Source organism: Camelus ferus, chromosome 3 (genome assembly GCF_009834535.1).
Source record: "Camelus ferus isolate YT-003-E chromosome 3, BCGSAC_Cfer_1.0, whole genome shotgun sequence".
NCBI classification, from domain to species: domain Eukaryota; kingdom Metazoa; phylum Chordata; class Mammalia; order Artiodactyla; family Camelidae; genus Camelus; species Camelus ferus.
Window position 1 is genome coordinate 96,210,960 of NC_045698.1, and position 25,318 is coordinate 96,236,277.

At 34.1% G+C, this 25,318-nt stretch overlaps 1 protein-coding gene across 8 annotated transcripts in view; it reads right to left on the bottom strand.

Annotated features, from left to right (window-relative positions):
- The window catches only part of FAM13B (family with sequence similarity 13 member B), a 100,923-nt gene that overhangs the window by 32,840 nt on the left and 42,765 nt on the right, over positions 1–25,318 (bottom strand). For all 8 annotated transcript variants that reach the window (XM_014555550.2, XM_032476816.1, XM_032476812.1 and 5 more), the window contains 3 exons: positions 10,298–10,339; positions 9,299–9,454; positions 7,424–7,556 (listed from right to left, as the gene is read on the bottom strand). In XM_014555550.2, the coding sequence (XP_014411036.1) occupies positions 7,424–7,556; positions 9,299–9,454; positions 10,298–10,339 (331 nt within the window). The remainder of the gene's footprint in view (positions 1–7,423; positions 7,557–9,298; positions 9,455–10,297; positions 10,340–25,318) is intronic.

The following is a 25,318-nucleotide window of genomic DNA, read 5'->3' on the forward strand; positions in this document are numbered from 1 at the left end:
TGAAATAATTGAAACAAAGCATGAAGACTGATACAATTAATACCCACATACCCTCCAGCCGAATGCAGGCAACCTAATTCCTAAACAAATAGTGAAAAGTAGTAAACAAAAAAGTGATTGGAGGGAGGATAAACATGCTTTCATAGGTGTATTATTCATTTTTTCCTCTCTTTTTTATGATCTGCTTTTTCATGTTAGGCAACTTTTTTTGTATGTTTTGTTCACTACCATATTCTTGGCACCTAGCCTGGAACAACAGTAGGAATTCAAGGGTTGTTTTTTTTTTGAGTAAATATATATTCTAACTGGGTGTTAATCTTTTTAGAAATTTGACTAGCAAAATCTGTGTATGAGGATATGAAATTATATTAATTCTTCATCTGGCAAATAATTTTCCTCATTTGCCACTTCTTTTTCAGTTTTGTTTATGGTACTTTTTGTCAAAAGGAACCTCTAAAACTAATATGATTTAATATTTGGCAGTTAAAGTTCTTTTTTTCTTTTAAAAAAGATCTCTTGATTTAATTTAACTTTTTCAAGTTAAAAAAATCTCACTGGCATTTTGAGCAGATTTTTGTGCAATAAATCAATCAGGGAGGCAGTATCTTTATAATAATGAGTATTTACAACCAGAAACACATATTTATTTAAATAAAATCCTTAGAGAGAAGACAAATATCATATGATATCACTTATATGTGGAATCTAGAAAAATGACAAAGCAAAATTTTGTTTAATACAAAACAGAAAGAGACCCACAGACACAGAAAACAAACTTATGGTTAACAAAAGGGAAAGCTGGAGGGGCGGGAAGAGGATAAATTGGGAGCTGGGGATTAGCAGATGCAAACTACTAAATACAGAGCAGATAAACAAGGTCCTTCTGTATAGAAAAGGGAAATACATTCAATAATTTATAATAACCTATAATGAAAAAGAATATATATATATATAAATATATATATATATATATATAAATATAAACTGAATCACTATGCTGTACACCAGAAACTAACACAACATTGTAAATCAACTATACTTCAATTAAAAAAACATAAATAAAGTCCTTTATGCACCTCGGGGTAAAAAAAAAAAAAGGTGATTGGCGGCAATATAAAAAAGATGCAGTGACAGCAACAGAGCAGTCCAAGCAGTGGAGAAGGCAGATGAAATTCAGAGTCAGGTGCAGAATTGTGCCCTATGTGCTACCCGAGGACAAAGAAAAACAAAAGTTATTTGAGTCAAGTTAGAATATGGCCAGACTTCAATTTCACACTCAGGGAAATACATAATAGTAAATATGCTTCATCACTTAAAGAAATTTTACTTCCTCAGAATTCATTCTAGATAAAATATTCAATCCTTTGTACACAGGTAAAGAACAGCCTATTTTTCCCCCTACAATATCAGCTGACAAAACAGCCCATACTTTCTCCCCTTCCTTCTACACAAACATCAGGGTCCTCCAAAAAGGGAGTCTAAGGCACTCTAGTCTCAATTCAGGTAAGCTAGAGAGCTTTGTGGGTGGTGATGGAAGCGGCAGTATTTGTGTGAGCAGCAGATGCAGCACAATCATACCATGAGTGTCTTAGTAGGTGTCAGGGTTTACTGCCAGGCCATGTCCATTAATTTCTTTGGTATCCACCCATTCCTTAGCCATCCATAACTGCTGTTTCCACACAGCTGAGTCCTGAATCTTCCCATTTCTACACACCTAGTTTTTCTCAAGTATACTAACTACTTCTTTTAGATAGGCTAAATATCCCCAACTCCTTTCTGCACATTTCATTTGCAAACCCTTGCTAAGTAGTATATATATATATATTTTTTACAACATTTACAACCACCAGATGGCAGAAATAAAGCTATAAAACTTTAGAATCTAAATATTCAGATTACACCCAGAAAGATAAAACTGCAGTCCTCAACCTGATTTTATTTTTCAGTTCGACATAAAAACACATGGTGTAAAATTCTGCTATGTCTTAAGTAGAAAAAAAATTGTGATTAATAACAGCTTTTCCATTTGAATGGGCTGCCAACTCATATTTTTCCATCAGTTGGACTACAAAGGTGTTAAAAAATTTTTTATTAAGGTACAATTTATGCACAGTATTATATAAGTTTCAGATGTATAACAGTGATTCACAATTTTTTAAGGTTATATAAAAGTATATTAAAAATACTTCAATCTACACAGCAAAAAAAATGTGACAATGAATATATGTATTTTCATGTATAACTGAAAAATTGTGCTCTACATTGGAATTTGACACAACATTGTAAAATGACTATAACTCAATACAAAAAGTGTTAAAAAAAATACTTCATTCTAGTCCAATGTCTTCCACTGAGTTAATTAACTCAGGTCAAAACTGATAAGGTTTCCTGAGCAGAGGAACCATCAACAAAATGAAAAGGCAACCTACAGAATGGGAGAAAGTATTTGCAAATCATGTTATCTCATTAAGGAGTTAATATCCAAAATATAAAAAGAACTCATAAAATTTAACAGCAAAAAATAAGTAACACAATTAAAAAATGGACAATCTTTTTAGAAATTTGATTAGCAAAATCTAAATAGATATTTTCCCAAAGAGGATGTACAGATAACCAACAGGTACATGAAAAGGCACTCAAAATCACTAACCATCAGGAAAATGCAAATCAAAACCACAATGAGACATCACTTATACCTGTTAGGATGACTATCATCAAAAAGACAAGGCATAACAAGTACTGGTGAGGATGTGGGAAAAAGGGAATCTTAGTGTACTAGGGTGGAATTGTAAATTGCTGAAAATATAAATTGGTGCCACTATGGAACACAGTATGGAGGTTTTTCACAAAATTAAAAATAGAACTACCATATGATTACTGACAATTTCACTTCTGGGTATTCATGTGAAGGAAAGGAAAATGCTAACTCAAAAATATAGGTGCACCCTCATGTTCACTGCAGCATTATTTACAAAAGCCAATATGAAAACAACTGAAGTGTCCATGAAGAGACAAATGGATAAAGAAAACGTGTACATATACATATACACATAATGTAATATTATTCAGCCTTTTAAAAGAATAAAATCCTGCCATTTGCAGCAACATGGATGGAACCTGAAGGCACTATGCTAAGTGAAATAAGTCAGACAGAGAAGAACAAATACTATATGATCTCACTTACATGTCATACCTTAAAAAAAAGAAAACTCGTAGGGTTTGTGTATTTGTATACAATACTATATTATATATTTGAAAGTTGCTAAGAGAGATCTTAAAAGTCTCATCTCCTCCCCCAAATTTTAAACTGTGTGGTAATGGATATTAACTAGACTTGTGATCATTTCAAATGTATACATATATCAAATGTTATACACTTGAATCTAACGTAATATGTCAACTACATCTCAATTTTTAAACATTTTAAAAAGAGAGAGATTGGGATTAAAAAAAAAAAACAAGTTAAGTGGTTGTTTCCTGCCAGAGGTTCTGGGTATATGTTTTTTCAAACAAAGAAAAAGACAAGGAAAAGAAAAGGATGGAGTCTCATAACAGTACAAGTCAAATTGATAGCCATTTCCTCCTCTTAGCTGTCTGCTATAGTTTCCCAGGCCTCCACTTCTGAAAAGAGGTACTTACATGTCAGTAGTTTCTCACTGTCTAGAAGACATAAATAATTGCAAATTTGTCAGGGTACCACTATTGAAGGCCTGCTAATCCTGAAATTGATTAGGTATTTTGACATGAATTCTAATCAGGCTACTGATTTGCCGACAGTTTCCAACTCCAAAATAGTGTAAATCACCATAGTTTGTTGTACCTATTTTAAAAATTTAGAGATCAATCTCATCATATTAGTACAAAAATCCTAAATATTTTCTACACAGTCCAACAGAACACTGAAAAAAATACTAATTTGCAAAAGACCTGATATTTCATATCTGATAAAAAAAGACTTACTTAACGTCTAAAAAGAACTCTTAAAACTCAACAGAAAACAACCCGAGCAAAAAAACAAACAAACAAAAAACAACCCGATCAAAAAAATAGACAAAATACCTGAAATCACCAAAGATATACAGACAGCAAATATGCAAATGAAAAGATGCTCAACATTTTATGTCATGAGAGAACTGCAAATTAAAACAACAATAACTACACAACTATTAGAATGGCCAAAAACTAACACCACCAAACACTGGCAAGAATGTGGAGCAAGAGGAACTCTCATTCAATGCTGATGAATGAATGAGAAGCACACCCAAACTGATACAAGCATTTAGTTCATAATAAAGGTGGTATTTCAAACCAGTAGGAAAAGGATAGATTATTTCATAAATTGGAAAAACTAGGTAAACATCTAGGAAAAGAATTAAATCCATTCTTCATACCTTACACAATGTAAAATTCCAAATGGGCCAAATATTTAAATGTGGGAAATTAAACCATAGGATATTTTAAAAGAAGAAGAAGAAAATTAGTTTATAATTTCATAATAGAGAAGGTCTTTCTAATAATGACATAAAATCTAAAATGTAAAAAAGAAAAATGGTAACATAGAAAAATGTGCAAAGGATATAGACAACTGGAAGTAGAAATGGCTCTTAATACTTCTATAGAAATATTAATGAAAATTACAATTTACAAGTTTCATTTACCAGGTTGTAAAAAAAAAAAAAAATCTGCTACTGGTGAGGGCACATTGCTAGTTGATAGTGTAAAATGGTTTAGCAGAGGGCCGTTTGGCAATATATAATAAAATAACAAATGCATATACTTTATGACCCAAAATTCTATTTCTATAAATTTATCCTAAGATAGGTTTACACAAGGTGAAATGGTGTATGCACAAGGCTATTCACTGCAGCAGTTTTTAGAATATGCCTATATTCTTTACAGTTTTATTATATGCCATTATGGTGAGGATAAACTAATATGGATTAATTAATTAGGGATGGAAGGGATGAATTTCCTAACTATCCTTTTATAACTTCTTAACTATCTGAAACTATCTCTTCAAAAGACAAATATTTAAAAATTATATTTTAAAAATCTACAGAACAAAATACATAACAATAAACAAAACAGATGAAAATCTCAGCCCTCATTAAGTTTATAAGTCTAATGATGGGAAACAAAAATAAACTAACAATTTAACAGATATGTGCAATGGTGATAGAACTATGGGAGTGGGCGCAGCTGGCAGGGAAGAAAGACAAAAAGTTCAGGGACTGGAAGGGGGGAGGTCAGTGGGAGAGCCTACTAATATATACAGAGTGATGAGGAGATATGGCCTCACTGAGAACTAAAATTGAGGAACGATCTGCAGGATCAGATGAGGAAACAAGCCATGGGAATATCTGGGCAAACAACAATCCATACAGCACCTTAAGACTGAACTGTCTTAGTCATAATTGTCTTATCAGTCCATGCTTCCATACTGCCTATTGCTGTATTTTTATACCTGGATGGCACTGGAAATTTCTGAGATGAGACTTGACATAAAATTTTCATTTTGAAAAGATCACTCTGGCTGCTATAGGGAGGAAAAGATAAGATCAGTCAGGAGGCTATATTAATCTAGGTGAAATAATGCTGGCTTGCACCTGCATGGTGGCAATGGAAACAGTAAAAGGTGGTCAGACTCTGTATAAACGTTCAAGGTACAACTAACACATCCAGTAACAGACTGGATGTGCAGTGAGAAAGCAACCAATCCAAAGCTTCTGATCTATGCATATGGAAGGAAAAACTTCCCTTTACTAAGATTTTAAAGACAAGAGGAAGAGCAGATGTGTCCACAAGATTTCAAGAACAGTTTGGTGCACGTTAAGATGTTTATAAAGTGTTCATAAGATACTAAGATGTGTATAAGACATTCAAGTGGAAATGTTGAGCAGAACAGCTACGTAAAAGAATCTGAAGTACAAGAGGAGATCTGGACAGGAAGCCTTTAGCATACAGATGGTATTTAAAACCATGAGATTAAATGAGATTACCAAAGGAGTTAATGAAAATAAGTGATCTGAGAACTGGGCCCTGGACCATTCCAAAGTTCAGAGGTTCAGAACATGAAAAGCAATCAGCAAAGGGATAGGGTATAGCCAGTCAAGGAGGAAAAAACCCCAGAGTAAGATATCCTGAAAGCTAAGAGAAGAAAGTGTATCAAGGTAGTAGGCGTAATATATTGAATCAAATTGTGCTCTTAGGTCAAGTAAAATGTGTAACAAACATCATTGGTGACTGGCAAGAGCAGTTTCAGAGGAATGGTAAGGGTAAAAAGTTGCCTGGAGTGGATTCAAGATACAATGTGAGGAGAGGAATTAAAACAGACACAGACAATCCATTCAAGTAATTTCACTATAAAGGAAAGCAGAGAAAGAGTGGTAGCTACAGTGGGATGAAGGGTCAAGAGAGGGCTTTTTCCTAAACATGGGAAAAATAACAGCAAAAGTTACTGATTGGACTGACCCCACTGATGAGAATGATTCAGCAGATATGCAGAAACTGATAATGCAGGAAAAATCAAGGAGAAAACTACAGAAGCAATAACCATGAATAGATGAAAAGGGATTAATCTAATATAACTGTATAAGTAAGAATATTAATACACAAGTAATATACAAGTCCAGTAAAAGTAACAGCAGCAGCTCAACTTCTGTGAAACGTTTTCCAGGTTATAAAGTAATTTTATATTTTTACTTCTTTAATATTTATAATAATCCTCTAACATAGATATTACCCCTCCCCCACTTATCTATAAAAAAACAAAGAGTAACTCAAGAGAAGTTGGGTAACTTGGTCAAAGTCATACTGCAAAGCCAGAATACAAATCTCTAAATTCCTTATTATACATACATTAGCTTATGATTTAGAATGAAAACATGAAGAAAATGTCATTTATTAAGAATCTTATTTGAAAAAGTGTTAACGAAACTAAACTCTGAAACATGTCTTAGAAAAATGCTACTTTGTACACTTATTAAAATGAGTTATTTTAAAAATAATATTACTACAAACAACTATGACAGTGAAAATAATTTACTTTTTAAATGATGTTTATGGGTTTTCTATAATTATGAAAAGATCCTATGTTCTTTGGAAAAATTCTGGGAAATGCAGGGCTTTTAAAAAGAACAAAATTCAACCGTAATACCACCAACCACCTCAGCTGACATCGTAATTTGCCTCCTTCCAGAAAAGTATTTTAAAATAAGGTGTTTTATATGTACTTCCCCACCTAATCATGGTTCCTGACCTTTACTAAGAGAATGCATGTTTTGTGGACTTATAATCAAGACAAACATGTATCAGCAAAGACAGTGAACTATGGCTTCTGGTATCAGAGGAATTCATGAAGGAATCAAAGCTGCACATCTAGTACACCTAATACAGATTTTTTTCAAGCCTTTGAATTTCTTACCTGGTTATTTTCTTCATCTTCAAATACAAAATCTTGCTGCATAACTTCATTATCTAAATTAGGGCTAGCCACAGGTTCTGAACAGTCTCTGTTACTTTCACTGGCATTAATAATATCAGCAGCAATATCAATCCTAGTAATGAAGATTAAAAAGTCAGATCAGGCCACATGGTGAATATGTAATGCCTTTAAAATAAATAAATATCGGTAACAATATGAAACTTTTACTTGTCAAAGAAAATGTGCTCTTTTCATAAAAACCCACTTCCTTTATCTTGCCAACTTACACTTTATTATGTTATACTATATATTATATTACACTAACTTATATTGTAAGGAATCTACCTTGTTTGTTCCCTTCAAAAATTTTCAAAACCAAATAAATGGCTTTAAAAATAATTTGTGTGCCAAAATAATGATTTCCTTTACGAATACACACTCTAAATCATAATAATGACCTGTTTGCTGATTAAAATACAAGTCTAACACTATGCACCATAGCGTCCAACACCTCATCAGGTATAACAGGAACAGGTTTCTACTGCAGATTTTTTTCATCTTATGTAATTTAGAATATGTAAAACACTGCAGGTTTTTATTTCCAAAGACAATACCACTACCAATGAGAACACGAGTTATTTACAGAATACTGTCAGAGCATGGGCACAAGTTTTCAGGATCTCTAGCTAAGCTAAGGGCAAACTCCAAGGAATCTGCATATATTATATCCATTTTCCGACTATTTTCACCTTTTAGACACTTCTTTCCTTCATATTCAACCCAAGTACTCCCTATAGATCCACTTGTATTAGTTTTAATCGTGTCTTCAAAGCACACAGACCATCACATAGAGCTGCATAGGCTGGTGATGCCATTCACACAGACTACATGGCACACCTACAGTTGTACAATATGGTATTCCTAAAATAAACATACTTCAACCATTGGTTTTCATATCCATTAATTTTTCAGTTTCATTTCATACTTAATAGTTAGTCTAGTATACTTAACGTATTTGGACTTTTAAAAACCTAATTCCTAACAAAAATAACAACTACCCAATCATCTACTTTTTGGGCCCTCCTATGAATTCTCCAAATTTGGTCACAGCTTTCTTAAGATCATGAACTATGCTGTTCTGCAGATCTGTCCCCAAACAAAAACTGACAAATGCAAACTAGGAAATCATTGCACTGTGGTCTCAGGGAAAGGCACCTACATATCTTAGAGTGCAGGGCTGAGGTAATCAAAAAGGAAATGAAGATTTTGTCATTTAAACATAACAAGTCAGATGAAGAGTGAAGTAATATGACACACCATACAGTACACAGAGGTACTTTTAACTTACATAAATTCAACTATTACTAGCTAACCTAAAAAAACAGCATGTAGGAAAGGCAAAGGCTGGTGGCATGGGATAACAAGTTAAATAGCAAAAGATGATTCTATTCACTTCACTCAACGACCATATGCACTAGGAGTGATGTCAATCTGCTGTCCCTATAATCTATTTGTTTAGATCACTGTACGTCTCTCATGGTGTGAACATCTGTAGCAGAAAGTATAGGCCTAGCTTTTCTTAAGTTATTTTTCATACAACATAGTCCCTAAAGGTAAACCCACTATTTCATCTGGTGTTCAGGGAGGAAAACCTGGGTGTGCTGGACTTAATGTCTACTACCTTAATGGAATATTTATGAGGTTTTCAATATTAAGAAGTATATACAATTTATACGCACATATGTACAAATTCACTTTTCACACTGACTTTCAGAAATCCTCAGGTAAGATAAGAACCCATTATTTAAGAAAAATACAATAAAAAGGCAATTTCATAACAATAAATAAAAGTAAAATATTTTAAAAGTTTCTTACTGGTTATTAGATCCTTTCCCATCACAATTAACACTTCCTGCTTCATTATTACACACCAGACTCTGTTGTTGTAAATTCTTAAGATCATGATCTATGCTGCTCTGCAGATCAAAAAGGTGCTGTTCCACAGCTGCTCTAATTGTTCTTTCTAAAATGCTACAAAACAGAACACATTTTAGTGAGAAGCAGTCACCCTATCTGGGTATTTGGTCACATAAACACAAACTTTAAAACCCACAATCAATTAAAAAATATTATGGTATTTAAATAAACAGACTAGAGTAGTAAAAGAAATATATAAAAAGAATACATGATATTGACTTAAATTTTAAAATGATTTGCCCAATAGATATTACATAAATCAATTACAATGTTACCATTACTACTGAGTTAGAAATAATCACTTGTCCCAGTAATTCATTCCTCACTACTATATATAAAGCCATTTAACTAGACATTTTTTAATTAAAAATAAAACTTTGGAGATGGTAAGGAGGTAATCAGGTTTATTTATTTATTTTTAGAGGAGGTATGGGGGATTGAATCCAGCACCTTGTGCATGCTAAGCATGCACTCTACCACTTGAGCTATATCCTCCTCCCTTAAATAGATGTTTTAAAGCTATATTTATAAAGCAAAATAATTTACCAGCACTCAGCTAAATAAAAGAAACTTCAAGAGTACTGTCCATATTTTTTACGTGACGTCTACTTCTTAAAGAAAACTTCATAAAAAATATCTATTGATATTTTTCAATCATTTCAGAAGAACAAACAAAAAAAAAATCACCTGAAAAAAGTTCACCTTTATTTCATATATTAGTGCAATACATTCCTTCTTCACTGGTTCCTATTGCAGTACATAAAATACTAACTAGTTTCACTGCTTTATGTACAATCCTTCCTCTAAAGTAAGCACAATAAATACATGATTTTAACTTCCAGTTAAGTGATTTTTTTTTTTAATCTTTCAATATCTTCTCTAAGTTATACTACTTACTCCGCAGAGGCTGGTAAGATGCTGATGGGAGATGTATGGGCACTGCAATCAAAAAGAAATTAGCTATAAAATTTTTCATACTAAATGATCACAAAACATGCTGAAAACTGCCACATTTACACTATATTAATAATACAATCAGGAGAACATGTGCTAAGTTCTACAGCTAATTTTCTAAAGAAATTATTTTTCACAGAAGAAATCCCTTAAACATACATACTCTATGTATGTTGTGTGTGTGTAGCCAACAACTTCACATGGCACTCACTTGGAGGAATAATGACCTATTCCAAGCCTGGAAGGGGGAAAAAAACTGACTACTGGCCCAACAACAGTACCCATCTAGGGTAGTATGGAAAAGACTGGCCCTGTACGCCTTGCCAGAAGTAATAGTACATGCTACTATTCAGAGGATATTCTCAAACTACAAAAGGAAAAGGCTTGGTACTAAAATTCAGACCACCACATTCACTGTGCCTGTAACACACTTTCCTTAGCAAATTCTGCACCGCAGTGTCTATCAATACTTATAAAAACATAGAGAACAGACTCATTTTTACCCAGTTATCAAAAGTGCAACTTAAACCCACAATGAGATATAGATATTTCCAAAACATTTAAAATTAGAAGTCAAGCGTTGGTAAGGATGTGAAGCAACTAGAACATTCACAATAATGCTGGTGGGAATGTAAAACGTTTCAACCACTTTGGAAACCAGTCTGATAATTTCTTGTAAGTGTCGAATATCCCTACCATGGAATATATATAGCATATTTTTTTAATAAAAGTCATTAACAACTGACACATGCAATAAACTGAATCTCAAAAAACATTACAACAAGCAAAAGCCAGGCACAGAGAAACTACTCAATGAGATTCCATTTATATGAGATTTTTCTAAAACAGGTAACATTCATCTGTATATGACAGAATGCAGATCAGTGATTGCCTGAAGCCAGAAACAGTGGGGATGGGCAGAGTTTACTTTAAAGAAGCATGTGGCATTATGTAAACAGTCTCTACCTTGAATGCCACGGTTGTTAACAGGTATACATGTGTATGTGTTCATCATTTATAAAATGGGTACAATTTTATTGTGAAAAATACATCTCAATAAAGTTGATCTTCAAAGGAAAAAAATTCAGTAACAGAAAACACTAATCTGCAATAATTGAAGTCAGATAGTGGCTACTTTGGGGGAATATGGAAATTGAGAAGGGACAGGAGCAGGGACCCAGGTAGTGGTTATACAACTTGAGTTCATTTTCTGATAATTCATTGACCCTATGAATAAGCGTCATTTTTAAAAAGTAAATTTACATTAGTTTCATTAAGAGCCTCTGTAAATGTGCCAACAGAAACTAACACAAGAAACAAGGTCTATGAAAGTTAATATTCTCAGGATTCTCTGTAGGAAACCAAATGAACACCATTTACCATTCATTCAACAATCTTCAGGTCTCCCTTAGGCGAACACACAAGTAGCAAATTGCACAAATGCTTAATTAGACAAAAGAAAGCCATCCTTACATTTGGCACACATAACCTCTAATTAAAAAGAAAAATTTAACTGCTAATATTACGCTAGTTTTCATAAATGGACTATTCTTAGCTAAATGCTTTCATGCTAAAACCTTCAAAGAAAGTACTTAAAAACATTTTCACATTTAACTGAAATCATTTAATCATTTTCATTCCAGAAATCAGGAAAAGCTGGGGAGAAATATCCCATATAGCAGCACAAAGAAGAGTGTAGCCATCTATTTCTAGTAGTTTCAGATGAGTTGAAAGTTAAATGTTTAGTGATTTTTGAAGAAAAAAAAAATGAGGCTTTCCCCAAAGAGTGATTTAACGTCAACTAAGACATTAGATCTTTTTCTGATATTTGCTGCAATGATCTGGTGATTATATTTTTAATCTTGGTTATGAGCTGCTATTTCATTATAAAAGTTAAATCTGGTATATTTTCCTAACATTTGCATTCTCTAAGTTTAGACAATTTGTTACCTATTAAGAAACATTCATTTCTACCTTTAACACCTAACTGTAATTCACTGATGATATAGTAGGTTGAATGGTGTGAAGAAAAGTTATAAATCCAACATCCTTCTTGTCACCATTTAATCTGTGATTTCTGGCTTTTGCTACTTTTGCTCTATCTTACAACAAATTCTCAAAAAGTTCTAATTCTCAACTATTCAGTCCCTCAGTCTGTTAACAAAGCTTTGTATCATGTTTTACCTTTTCAAAGGGCTTACATCACCTCTTTGTTCTTTTTCATTGTCACTGTTAGTCATGTACTTATTCTTCCAGAGGACTTTTCTCATCCTTTTAAAAATTAGATTATCACTAAAATGCTAGTACATAGGTGGACACAAGATACTTAACAAATAATCAAATAAGCAAAAAAAAAATAACCTAACCAGCAATGCAAATTTAAAATAAGGATTAAGATAAAATTAGTATAGCTTTCTGCTGATGCTAATATGCTATAATGACAAAGGCTATGAAACTGACACTAATACGTTGCCAGTGAGAGGGTCAATTAGTAAAACTCTTGTGGAAATCAACTTGGCACTGTGTTTTGAACAGCCCTAAAAGTATGCATGCTCTTTGACGCAGAAATTCACATGTGCAACTCTATCTAGAGTCTATCAAATCTAACAATATATATCCTAAATAAAAAAAAAAAAACCACTACCACTTCATATCATGAAGTGTTCTCTGAAGCATTATTTCTTCCAATATTTTTTTCATTCTTTTTTTTTTATTAAAGTATAGTCAGTATACAATGCTGTGTCAATTTCTGGTGTACAGCATAATGTTTCCATCCTACGTCTATGTATGTACATATATTCATTTTCATATTCTTTTTCATTATAGGTTACTAAAACATACTGATTATAGTTCCCTGTGCTTTACATTATAAACTTGTTTATTTTATATAGAGTAGTTTCTGCAAATTTCAAACTCCCAATTTATCCCTTCCCACCCTCTTTACCCCCTGGTAAGTATAAGTTTGTTTTCTGTGTCTGTGAGCCTGTTTCTGTTTCATAAATAAATTTACTCGTGTCTTTTTTTTTTTTTTTTTTAAGATTCCACATATAAGCGATATCATATGGTATTTTTCTTTCTCTTTATGGCTTACTTCACTTAGAATAACGATCTCCAGGTCCATTAATAGTCAATAGAGTATATTCTTCTCTACATATAGGCCCAGGAATGGGATTATTGGAGCACATGGTGTCTATTTTTAGTTTTCAAAGGAACCTCCATACTATCCTCCATAGTGGCTGCACCGATTTACATTCCCATCAACAGTGTAGGAGGGTTCCTTTCAGCACAACTTCTCCAGCATTTATTATTTGTACACTTTTTAATGGTGGTCATTCTGACTGGTGTGAGGTGATAATCTCACTGTAGTTTGATTTGCATTTCTCTAACAATTAGCAATATCAAACATCTTTTCATGTGCCTATTGGCAATCTGAATGTCTTCTTTGAAGAGATGTCTATTCAGGTCTTCTGCCCATTTTTTGATAGGGTTGCTTTTTTAAAATATTAAGCTGTATTTTAGAAATTAGTCCCTTATTGGTTGCATCATTTGCATATATTTTCTTTCATTCTGTAGTTTGTCTTTTTGTTTTGTTGTTGGTATCCTTAGCCAAGCAAAAGCTTTTAAGTTTAATTAGGTCCTATCTGTTTATTTAGCCATTATGTCCATTATTCTAGGAGCTCATTTGAAAAAAACATTGCTGCAACTTACATCAAAGTGTTCTGCCTATGTTTTCCTCTAGGAGTTTTATAGTATCCTGTCTTACATTTATGTCTTTAATCCATTTTGAATTTACTTTTGTATACAGTGTTAAAAGAATATTCTAATTTTTATTCTTTTACATGTTACCTGTCTAGTTTTCTCAGAACCACTTATTGAAGAGACTATCTTTTCTCCATTGTATACTCCTGACTTTGTCATAGATTAACTAAGCATAAGCGTGTGGACTTTCTCTCCTATTCCATTGATCTATGTGTCTGTTTTTGTGCCAGTACTATACTGTTTCGATTACGGTAGCTTTGTGGTATAGTCTGAAGCCAGGGAGCATGATTCCTCCAGCTCCGTTCTTCTTTCTCAAGATTGTTTTGGCTGTTCGGTGTCTTTCGTGTTTCCATATAAATTTTAACATTTTTTTGTTCCAGTTCTGTGAAAAATGCCATTGGTAGTTTGATAGAGATTGCATTGAATCTGTAGATTGCCTTGGGTAGTATGGCCATTTTAACTATTGATTCTTCCGATCCAATAACACGGTATATCTTTCCATCTGTTTGCGTCATCTTCATTTCTTTCATCAGTGTCTTACAGTTTTCAGGGTACAGGTCCTTTGCCTCCTTAGGTAGGTTTATTCCTAGGTATTTTATTCTTTTTGATGTGATGGTAAATGGGACTGTTTCTTTCATTTCTTTTTCTACTATTTTGTTGTTAGTGTATAGAAATGCAACTCATTTCTGTATATTAGTTTTGTATCCTGCAACTTTACTGAATTCACTGATGAGTTCTAGTAGTTTTCTGCTAGTGTCTTTGGGATTTTTTATGTACAGTATCACATCATCTGCAAACAGTGACGGTTTTACTTCTTCTTTTCTAATTTGGATGCCTTTTATTTGTTTTTCTTCTCTGATTGCTATGGCTAGGACTTCTAAAACTATGTTGAATAAAAGTGGTGAAAGTGGGCATCCCTGTCTTGTTCCTGATCTTAGAGGAAATGCTTTCAGCTTTTCACCATTAAATAAGATGTTAGCTGTGGGTTTTTCATATATGGCCTCCATTACATTATGTTCCCTCTGTGCCCACTTTCTGCAGAGGTTTTACCATAAATGGATGCTGAATTCTGTCAAAAGCATATTCTGCATCTCTAGAGATGATCATATGGTTTTTATTCTTCAACTTGTTAACATGGTGTTATCACACTGATTGATTTGCAAATACTGAAAAATCCTTGCATCTCTGAGATAAATCCCACTTGAAGCTGTATGATCCTTTTAGTGCCTTGTTGGGAGTCAATCTGCTGGTATTTTGTTCAGTATTTCTACATCTATATTTATAAATGATGTTGATCTACAATTTTCTTTTTTTTGTATGATATCTTTGTCTGGTTTTGGTATCAGGATGATTGTGGCCTCATGGAATGAGTTCAGAAGTGTTCCTTCCTCTGCAACTTTTTGGAATAGTTTCAGGAGGACAGGTATTAACTCTTCTTTAAATGTTTGATACAATTAGCCTGTGAAGCCATCTAGTCCTGGACTTTCATTTGGGAATTTTTTAATTACTGATTTCAGTACTAGTAATTGATCTATTCCTATTTTCTACTTCTTCATGGGGCAGTCTTGGCAAATTGTACCTTTCTAAGAAACAGTCCATTTCTTCTTGGCTATCCATTTTGTTGGTGTAGAGTTGCTCATAGTAGCCTCTTAAGATCTCTTGTATTTCTGTGGTGTCAGTTGTAACTTCTTTTTCTTCTCTGATTTTATTAATTTGGGCCCTCTCCCTTTTTTCCTTGATGAGTCTGACTAAAGGTTTATCAATCCTGTTTATCTTTTCAAAGAACTAGGTTTTAGTTTCATTGATCTTTTCTATTTTTATTAGTCTCTATTTCATTTATTTCTGCTCTAATCTTTATGATTTCTTTTCTTCTACTAACTTTGAGGTTTGTTTGTTCTTCTTTCTCCAGCTGCTCTAGTAAGGTTAGGTTATTTGACATTTTTTCTTGTTTCCTGAGGTAGGCTTGTATCACTATAAACTTCCTTTCTTTGAACTGCTTTTGCTGCTTCCCAGAGGTTTTCTGTTGCTGCGTTTTCATTTTCATTTGTCTCAAAGTATTTTTTGATTTCCTCTTTGATTTCTTCCATGATCCACTGGTTGTTTAGTAGCATATTGTTTAGCCTCCACGTGTTTGCAGTTTTTGAAGCTTTTTTCTTGTAGTTGATTTCTAACCTTATAGCATTGTGGTCAGAAAAAATGCTTGGTATGATTTCAATTTTCTTAAATTTGCTGAGGCTAGCTTTGTGGGCCAGCACATGGTTGATTCTGGAGAATGTTCCATGTGCACTTGAGGAGAATGGTATTCTGTTTCTGTTGTTTTCAGATGGAATGTTCTATAGATATCAATTAAGTCCATCTGGTCTAATGTGTTATTTAGGTCCTGTATTTCCTTATTGATTTTCTGTCTGGATTCTCTCTCCATTGATGTAAGTGTGGTGTTAAGGTCCCCACTATTACTGTGTTATAGTTGATTTCCCCTTTTATGTCTGTTAACAATTGCCTTATATACTGAGGTGCTTCTATGTTGGGTGCATATATATTTTAAATTGTTATATCCTCTTCTTGGATTGATCCCTTAAGCATTATGTAGTATCCTTGTCTCTTGTATCAGTCTTTATTTAAAAATCTATGTTGTCTGATGTAAGTATTGCTACTCCAGCTTTCTTTCGGTTTCCATTTGCATGGAATATCTTTTTCCATCCCCCTACTTTAAGCCTGTATGTGTGTCTAGCTCTGAACTGTGTCTCTTGTAGACAGCATACATACAGGTGTTGTTTCTATATCCATTCAGCCAGTCTATGTCTTTTGCTTGGAGCATTTAATCCATTTATATTTAAAGTAATTATCAAACATAAGACATTGATATCGTATGTTTTTATTGCCATTTTGTTATTTGGATTTGTTTTTGTAGGTTTTTTTTTTTTCCCTCTTTCTTCTTTTTGTTCTCTTCTCTTGTGCTTTGATGACTACAGAGTTACACTACACACACACACACACACACACACACACACACACGATTGTTTTAAGTTCCTGATATCTTAATTTCAAACGCTTTTTGGATACCTTGTATTCATACCGTACTCCCCTCACAATTACTTGTGTCTAGCTGTGGCCTTTTCTGTTTCACCTAGAGAAGTTTCTTGAACATTTATTATAAAGCTGGTTTGGTGGTGAATTCTTTTAGCTTTTATCTATCTGTGAAGCTTTTAATTTCTCCATCAAATCTGAATAAGAGTCTTGCTGGGTAGAATATTCCTTGTTGTAAAATTTTCCCTTTCATCATTTTAAATATATTGTGCCACTCCCTCTGGCCTGCAGAGTTTCTGCTGAGAAATCAGCTGATAATCTTATGGGAGTTCCCTTGTATGTTATTTGTTGCTTTTCTCTTGCTGATTTTATTATTTTCTCCTTATCTTTAATTTTTGTCAATTTGATTACTACGTGCCTTGATGTGTTCCTCTTTGGGTTAATCCTGTGTGGGACTCTCTGTGCTTCCTGGACTAGGGTGACTATTTTCTTTCCCAAGTTAGGGAAATTTTCAGCTATAATCTCTTCAAATATTTTCTCAGGTACTTTCTCTCTTCTCTTTCTGGGACCCCTATAATGTGAATATTAGTGTGCTTCATGTTATCCTTGGGGTCTCAAATTATCCTTGTTTCTTTTCATTCTTTTTTCTGTTTTATGGTAGTGGTTTCCACTAATCTGTCTTCTAGCTCACTGATCCATTCTTCTGCCTCATTTCTTCTATTCTTGGTTTCTTCCAGTGTATTATTCATTTTAGTAACTGTATTCTTCAATTCTGGGCATTCTTTATATTTTCTAACTCTTTGCTAAAAATTTCACTCTCTGCATCTATTCTCCTCTTGAGTTCTTTGATCATCTTCACAATCATTACTCTAAATTCTTTCTCAGGTAGATTGCCTATCTCCTCATCACTTATCTCTTCTGGGATTTTTTTCTTGTGCCTTTGCCTGGAGTATATTCCTCTGCCACCTCATTTTGTCTAAATTTCTATTTGTACTTTTAGGCAGGTTAGTTACATTTCTCGACCTTGGAGAAATGGCCCTCTGTATGAGACATTCTATGCATCCCAGCAGTTTACGTCCCTCTTGTCACCCAAGAGCCAGGGTCCAGCTGGTCCCAGGATAGAGTCTGACCTGTATTTATGATTCCTTCCACAGGCTGTGGGATTGTTGTTTTCTTACTTCTGGTATCTGCCCCTTGGTGGGTGAGGCTGAACTAGAGGCTTACACAGGTTTCCTGGCAGAAGGATTCAGTACCTGCCCACTGGCTGGAGCTTGGTCCTGGCCCTCTGCTGAGAAGGGCCGTGTCTAGGGGCATATCCAGAAGCAACTGCAGGGTCAGGAGGTATGCTGATGAGTGGGGCTGTGTTCCCACACAGTATGTTGTTTGGCCTAAGGCTTCCCAGCCCTTAAGCCTACAGACTGTTGGGTGGGACTAAGTCTTGGAGCTAATGACTCAAGCCAGATGTCAGCCCCCAGGAAAGCTCATGTAGATGAACACTCCCATAATGTCCGCCACCAGCTTTTATGTTCCCAGGGTGAGCCACAGCAGTTCCCCACCTCCCAGGAGACTCCAAAACCAGCAGACAGGTCTGGGCTAGGTTCCTACAAAATCACTGCCTCTGCTCTCGGTCCCGGCACACACGAGTTTCTGTCTGCAGTTCCCAAGAGAATTAAGTCTTTGTTTTCCCCAGTCCCATAGAGCTCCTGCAATTAAGCCCCTCTTGCCTTCAAAACCGTATATTCTGGGGTCTCTTCCTCCCAATGCTGGAACCCTGGGGAGCCTGATATGGGGCTCAGAACTTGCACTCCTGTGGGAGGGCCTCTGCAATTTAATTATTCTCCAATTTGTGAGTCACCCACCCATGGGGTATGGGGCCCAATTATATCGTGAGCACACCCCTCCTACTGTCCTGCTGTGATTCCCTCATGTTTCTAGTTGAAGATTTCTCTAATGTTTTATTATGGAAATTTTCAAAACTACAGAAAAGTTGAAAAATTGTACATAAACACCCTCAGCTCCATCATCTAGATTCTATAATTAAAATTTTACAGCAGACAAACAAATAGCCAAAAGACACATGAAAAGATGCTCAACAACATTATTGTTAGAGAAATGCAAATCAAAACTATGAGGTATCACCTCACACCAGTCAGAATGGCCATCATCCAAAAGGCTACAAGTAATAGATGCTGAAGAGGATGTGGAAGAAAAGGAAACCCTCCTACACTGTTGGTGGGAATGTAAATTGGTGCAGCCACTATGGAAAACAGTATGGAGGTTCCTTAAAAAACTAAAAACAGACTTACCATATGATCCAGCAATCCCACTCCTGGGCATATATCCGGAAAAGACAAAAAACTCTAATTCAAAAAGATACATGCACCCCAATGTTCATAGTAGCACTATTTGCAACAGTCAAGACATGGAATCAACCTAAGTGTCCATCAAGAGGTGAATGGATAAAGAAGATGTGGTGTGTACAAACATACACACACACACAATGAAATATTACTCAGCCATAAAAAAGAGTGAAATACTACCATTTGTAGCAACACGGGTGGACCTATATATTACCATACTAAGTCAAGTAAGTCAGAAAAAGAAAAATATTATATGGTATCACTTATTAAGTGGAATCTAAAATATAATACAAATGAACTTATTTACAAAACAGAAAGATTCACAGGGGGAAGGTATAGTTCAGTGGCAGAGCACATGCTTAGCATGCATGAGGTCCTGGGTTCAATCCCCAGTACCTCCATCAAAAAAAATAATTAAACCTAATTACCTCCCCCCACCAAAAAAGACTCACAGACAGAGAAAACAAACAATGGTTGGTTACAAAGCGAAAAATGAGGGTGGGGGCATATATATTAGGAGTATGGAATTAACACATATATCTCACTATGTAAAACACATCAACAACAAGGATTTACTGTATAGCACAGGGAACTATATTTAGTATCTTGTAGTAACCTATAATGGAAAAGAATCTGAAGAATACACACACACACATGCGCACGCGCGCGCACACACACCCCTGAATCACTTTGCTGTATACCTAAAACTAAAACAATATGGTAAATCAACTATAGTTCAATTAAAATTTTTTTTTAGTTTTACCTTATTTGTAGAATTGTGTTTAAAAATAGCAGCAAAGAAAAATATAAAATGGATTAGACTACACACAGTCAATGGACAATTTTAAAATTACTGACATTCACAAAGATTAGGAAATATAACATGAAAAAGTAAATAAATCATATGTGCAACCATGTATCAAAATGGTTACATTTACATAAATATGTTTTTATAATTATACACACAAGCCAGTAAAGCTTAAACCAGACATGTGGAAGCTTTCTTACTACTCCTTACATAGGGATGTAAGCCATGGACCACCTGTATCAGCCTTTCCTGAAGTGTTAGTTTTATTTTATTGGAGATCTGGACCCTATCCGAGACTTCAAATACCATAAAAAAGTAAATAAGATAGTATGGTACTGGCACAAGAATAGACATAAACAATAGAAACAGACCCATGCATATACACTTGATTTAGAACAAAGGTGCCACTTCGAACAAAGCAGGAAAAGAACAGTCTTCTCAGAAATGAGGGCTGCAACAGTTTGGTATCCATACTAAAATAGGTAACCTGGTCCCCCCTCACACATCAGAGACAAAAATCAATACCAGATAGAGACCTAAATAAGGAAGATGAAATGATACAGCTTTTAGAAGATAATATAGGAGTGTGTATTTAGGAAAAGATTTCTTAAACAAGACACAAAAAGCATTAACCACAAAAGGAAGAGAATGATAAACTTGATTAAAATTTAAGACTTATTCATCAGAAGACACAATATGAGAAGGGCATAACACACCATAGGGGAAATACATTCACAACATATGTTTTAAAAGAGAGCCTAAAAATACATTCACAACATACATTTTAAAAGAGAGCCTCCTTTTTCAATAAGAAAAAGATAACCCAATAGAAACATAGGAAACAAACTTGAACATGCCATCTCACAAAAGGAGGAACTGGCCAATATACATGAGAAAAGGGGATGGAACTTATTAAAATGGCAAATACTCAAGGATGTGAAGCAATGAGAATGTTCACACAGTTACTGAGAATGTAAACTGAAATAAGCGCTATGGAAAACACTTGTCAATATTTACTCAAGTTAAAGGACAGTAAACGTGCATACATATTGTGTACAACAATGTACATAGTAATGTTATTCACAACAGTCAAAGAGAAAAATAATCCAATTGCCCACCAACAGTAAATAGGATCATTGTGGTACAATCATATAATGGAATACTTTACAGCAAGGAAATGAACAAACCACAGTGATATGTAACAACATAGATAAATCTCATACACAGTGCTTAGTCAAAGAAGCTGAATCAAAAATATACATATAGTCAGATTTAATTTTCATGAAGCTCAAAAACATAAGGAAGTGATCGTCAAAAAGTCGGCACAGTCGTTACCCTTAGTGGGGAGAGAGGAGATCAGGATTGTGAGAGCTACTGGGATGCTATCAGTGTTTATTTCTAGATCTGGGTGGCGGTTACAAAGGCATTTGCTTTCTATTAACCTGTTTTGCTATACATTTGTTTCATGCCTATTTCTGTACGTATGATTTCTCAGTATTAAAAAAAAAAAGCTTTAAAAAAATAGATTTATGGGTCACTCCCCAAGCCACTCAGGTAGAATCTGAGAGTTTAAATTTTTAACAAGCACCAATGATGAGTCTTACCCATACTAATAAATTCAAGAAATATTGGCTGACATCTGTATCTAGCCTCCCAAAAGACTAACTTTTAATAAAATTTTCCAGTTATCCAAAGGAGCCAAACAGAAGTTCTAATAGTCTTAGATTGGATGGGTAGGCAGAAGATTTGATCTTTCAGTTTCTTACCCCTTTTAAATGCCATTGGAATTAAATTAAATGTGTGTGTGTGTGTGTGTGTGTGTGTGTGTGTGTGTGTGTGTGTGTGTGTATACATACAGTAATCAGCAAACTAGATTACAAAGATTCTTCAGCCCTGAAGAATACGCTAGGATAATCAAATAAACAGGTGCTTTCAGTAAGGACCTTCTCCTGACTCTGAAAAACTATAGTAAACAAATTAAATAGATTTTGTACTTTATGAATCAGACTGTCATTCATGATGCTACAAAGGTGACTGTAAAACTTTGCTCTTTGAATTTCTGAAGGACAAAGAACTGATTTAGTTTATCAGATTCCAAAGAATTTAATTATTCTTTAAGACTGGCCAAGTTCTGTGGGGAATAAAGCACTTATGTACAAACCAGGGCTAACACACACCTACAGCTGCAAAAAATGATTTACCAGTATAGTTATATACTTGCAGCAGAAGCAAAACAGCATATGTAACATAAGAATGTAAATTCTGATTAATAAAAACACACAAAAAAATTAATGGTGACAAATTAAAGGCCGAATTACTTAGGTACTATATAGACAGATGCCATAAAGACCATCTAAAAATGCCAATTTTTTTTTTCACTAAACCACCAGATATGGAAGACCAGATTAAAAGAACAAACAATAAATCACAAAGGTCACACATATTTTAGGCTTCAATCAAGTGTAATGTTAAAGGTTGTTGTCATTCTCTGACCTTTTTCCCCTTCTGCTGTTAACTCTAATTTTAAATCTGCCTATAATCTTCTTGAGAACATAAAATCAATCTGGTAGCCATTTATTCCAATTACTATTTTTCTGTAATTCAGATAGAATTATCATAAGGAACTATTATTAATTTAATTTCCCACTTGCAAATATTTAATATTATAAACAACACTTCAATAAAAGTACTGTATCTGCTTCAATTAAATCTGATAAGGATCACTTTACCTGTATAACAGAGCCTTGCAAGCCATTCTGAACACTGTGGCATCTCTCAACAAAAACATCAGGTAAAGCACCTTCAAAAACCATAAAGGATGCTGATCAGATTATAAAAACTGCTGAGCCATCAGAGCTGCAGTCTAAAAGGAAGCAGGCTGCAACATGAAGTCACTACTGACAAGGAGGGACCCAATCAACAGTCCCAAATCTCTTCCCAAGTATTGTGCAACTTTGTGGGAGGCAGGAAAAGGGAGACAAAATTTTGAATTTGGCTAGAACTCCTATAAAAATATTTAAGCCTAACCTAATGTCAAGTAGAAAAACCAATGTTTGTTTTCATTAATCACACTACTATATCAAGAATTACTACAAATATGACATTGCTAAAACATATGCACAACAGAGAGTACTACTGTTCACTCATTATACATTTTAGAAAAGCATTAATGGTTAATTTTTCAAATCTAAAATTAGGATGATTTCCAGATAATATGCCAGAATCCCACCAAAAGGACCATTTAAAAAACTGCAGTTTCAAAAAATAAATATATGAAACAAAATAAAAACAAAAGTCACATATTCCTTTCCAGTCAAAAGCAAAACCTAGTTCTTAACTTTCCGCATTAACTTGTGAATACTCTATGCCTATGACAAGAGTAAACTGGAAGATTCCTCACTATTAGAAAATCAATAAGTTATAACAACTGTAAATTTTTAAAATTTCAAATGCATTATTTTTAGGGCAACAGGAAGGAGGAAGAGAACCTGTCAATATCTATTATGCTCTGGTACTTCAAAAAATGTTTTACTTTAATAAAATTATCTTATTATCAGAAGTATAAATTCTTTTTCCCACCCAACATTTCTGAAACTCCAACCAAAGTACTTTTTCCTCTTCTTTACACTCTTAAGTGGAATCTAGCTAATGAAAATGTGGTGAATTGATAAAACATGTCAACTGAGATATTTTGCAAACTACTTGATTAAATGGCTTAAAGGAAAAGGTTACTACTACATTTCTCACACTCTGACAGTCAGCTGAAGGTACATTTCTTCAATAGCAAGATATCCAAACGAAGTGGAAACGAATCTCAAAACCCTAAACTCTTCCTCAATCACTGCACCACCTTTCCCACAGCACACCTGAAATCAAACCATCAGAAACTAATGAACTAATAACAAAAATGAAGCTCTAGCATCAACAGTACATAGAGTATCGAATTTTTCATTCTTTCTAAAGTCCAAGTTTTATCAAGTCATTAAAAGCTTTAAGTGAACTTTATAATAATGCCAATTAGCTGTTTTTTGATGTGTAGTTCTGCACACATGAATATAAATTAAAAATTACCTAACCCTAAGCCAAAATAAACCTTTCCAATACAGCATAGGAAAAAGATTGTGAAACACTGGGAAAATAAAGTTAAGAACTCTTTCAGAAATCTCCAATCTCTCTTTAAATTTTTAAAAGGTAAAGATTCTCGTAACATCTGTATATTTAAATAAAGCCAAATACTAGATAAACCTGTAAATATAAAGCCATAATTTTTCCATCTACTGATACAAGGCACATCAGAAACAATCTTAAAACTTCCATGAACTTCACAGGTAAGACTGAGCCTCAGGCAACCAAAACTTCTGCTTTCTGTTCATCCTATGCTGTCCACACGATAAATCCCAACACTTTCCCCACACTGAACTCAGCTGAAATCTTAACAATATAATGGCAAACAATGTAGAGAAATAACAGATGCATAAATACACCAATCAATACAACTCATACACAAATTTTTAATCCACTGGTTCTCTTTTCGTCTGTGAACCAAAAGATCAGAACTGTTTTCATAACATTTGCCTTTTTCACTGTGCTGTTATTTGCATAATGATACAAGTCTAATGGTAGAAAAAAACTACTTGGTGTTTTAGCATAAATCCAGGCAAGTGGTACTAAACTGTACCATGGCCATTGCATTCTTCATCACTACCCACTTGTGATTTTTTAAAAAGGAGCCAGTCCTTGATGAAGCAATACACATTATTAATTTTATCTTTGCCTTTGAGTACACTTCTTTTTAATATTTGGTATGATAAAATGGGAAGCACACATAAAGCAACTCTGCTGCATAGCTTAGTACAATGCTTGTCTTGTTTGAGTTGAGAGCTAAAATTTTACCATGGAATATCATTTTTTACTTGAAAGATAGGCAGACAAACTATCATTATTCCAATTTGACTATCTGGCATTTTCTCAAAAATGAGCAAGACAGTCACTTCGAGAAAAACAAGTGAC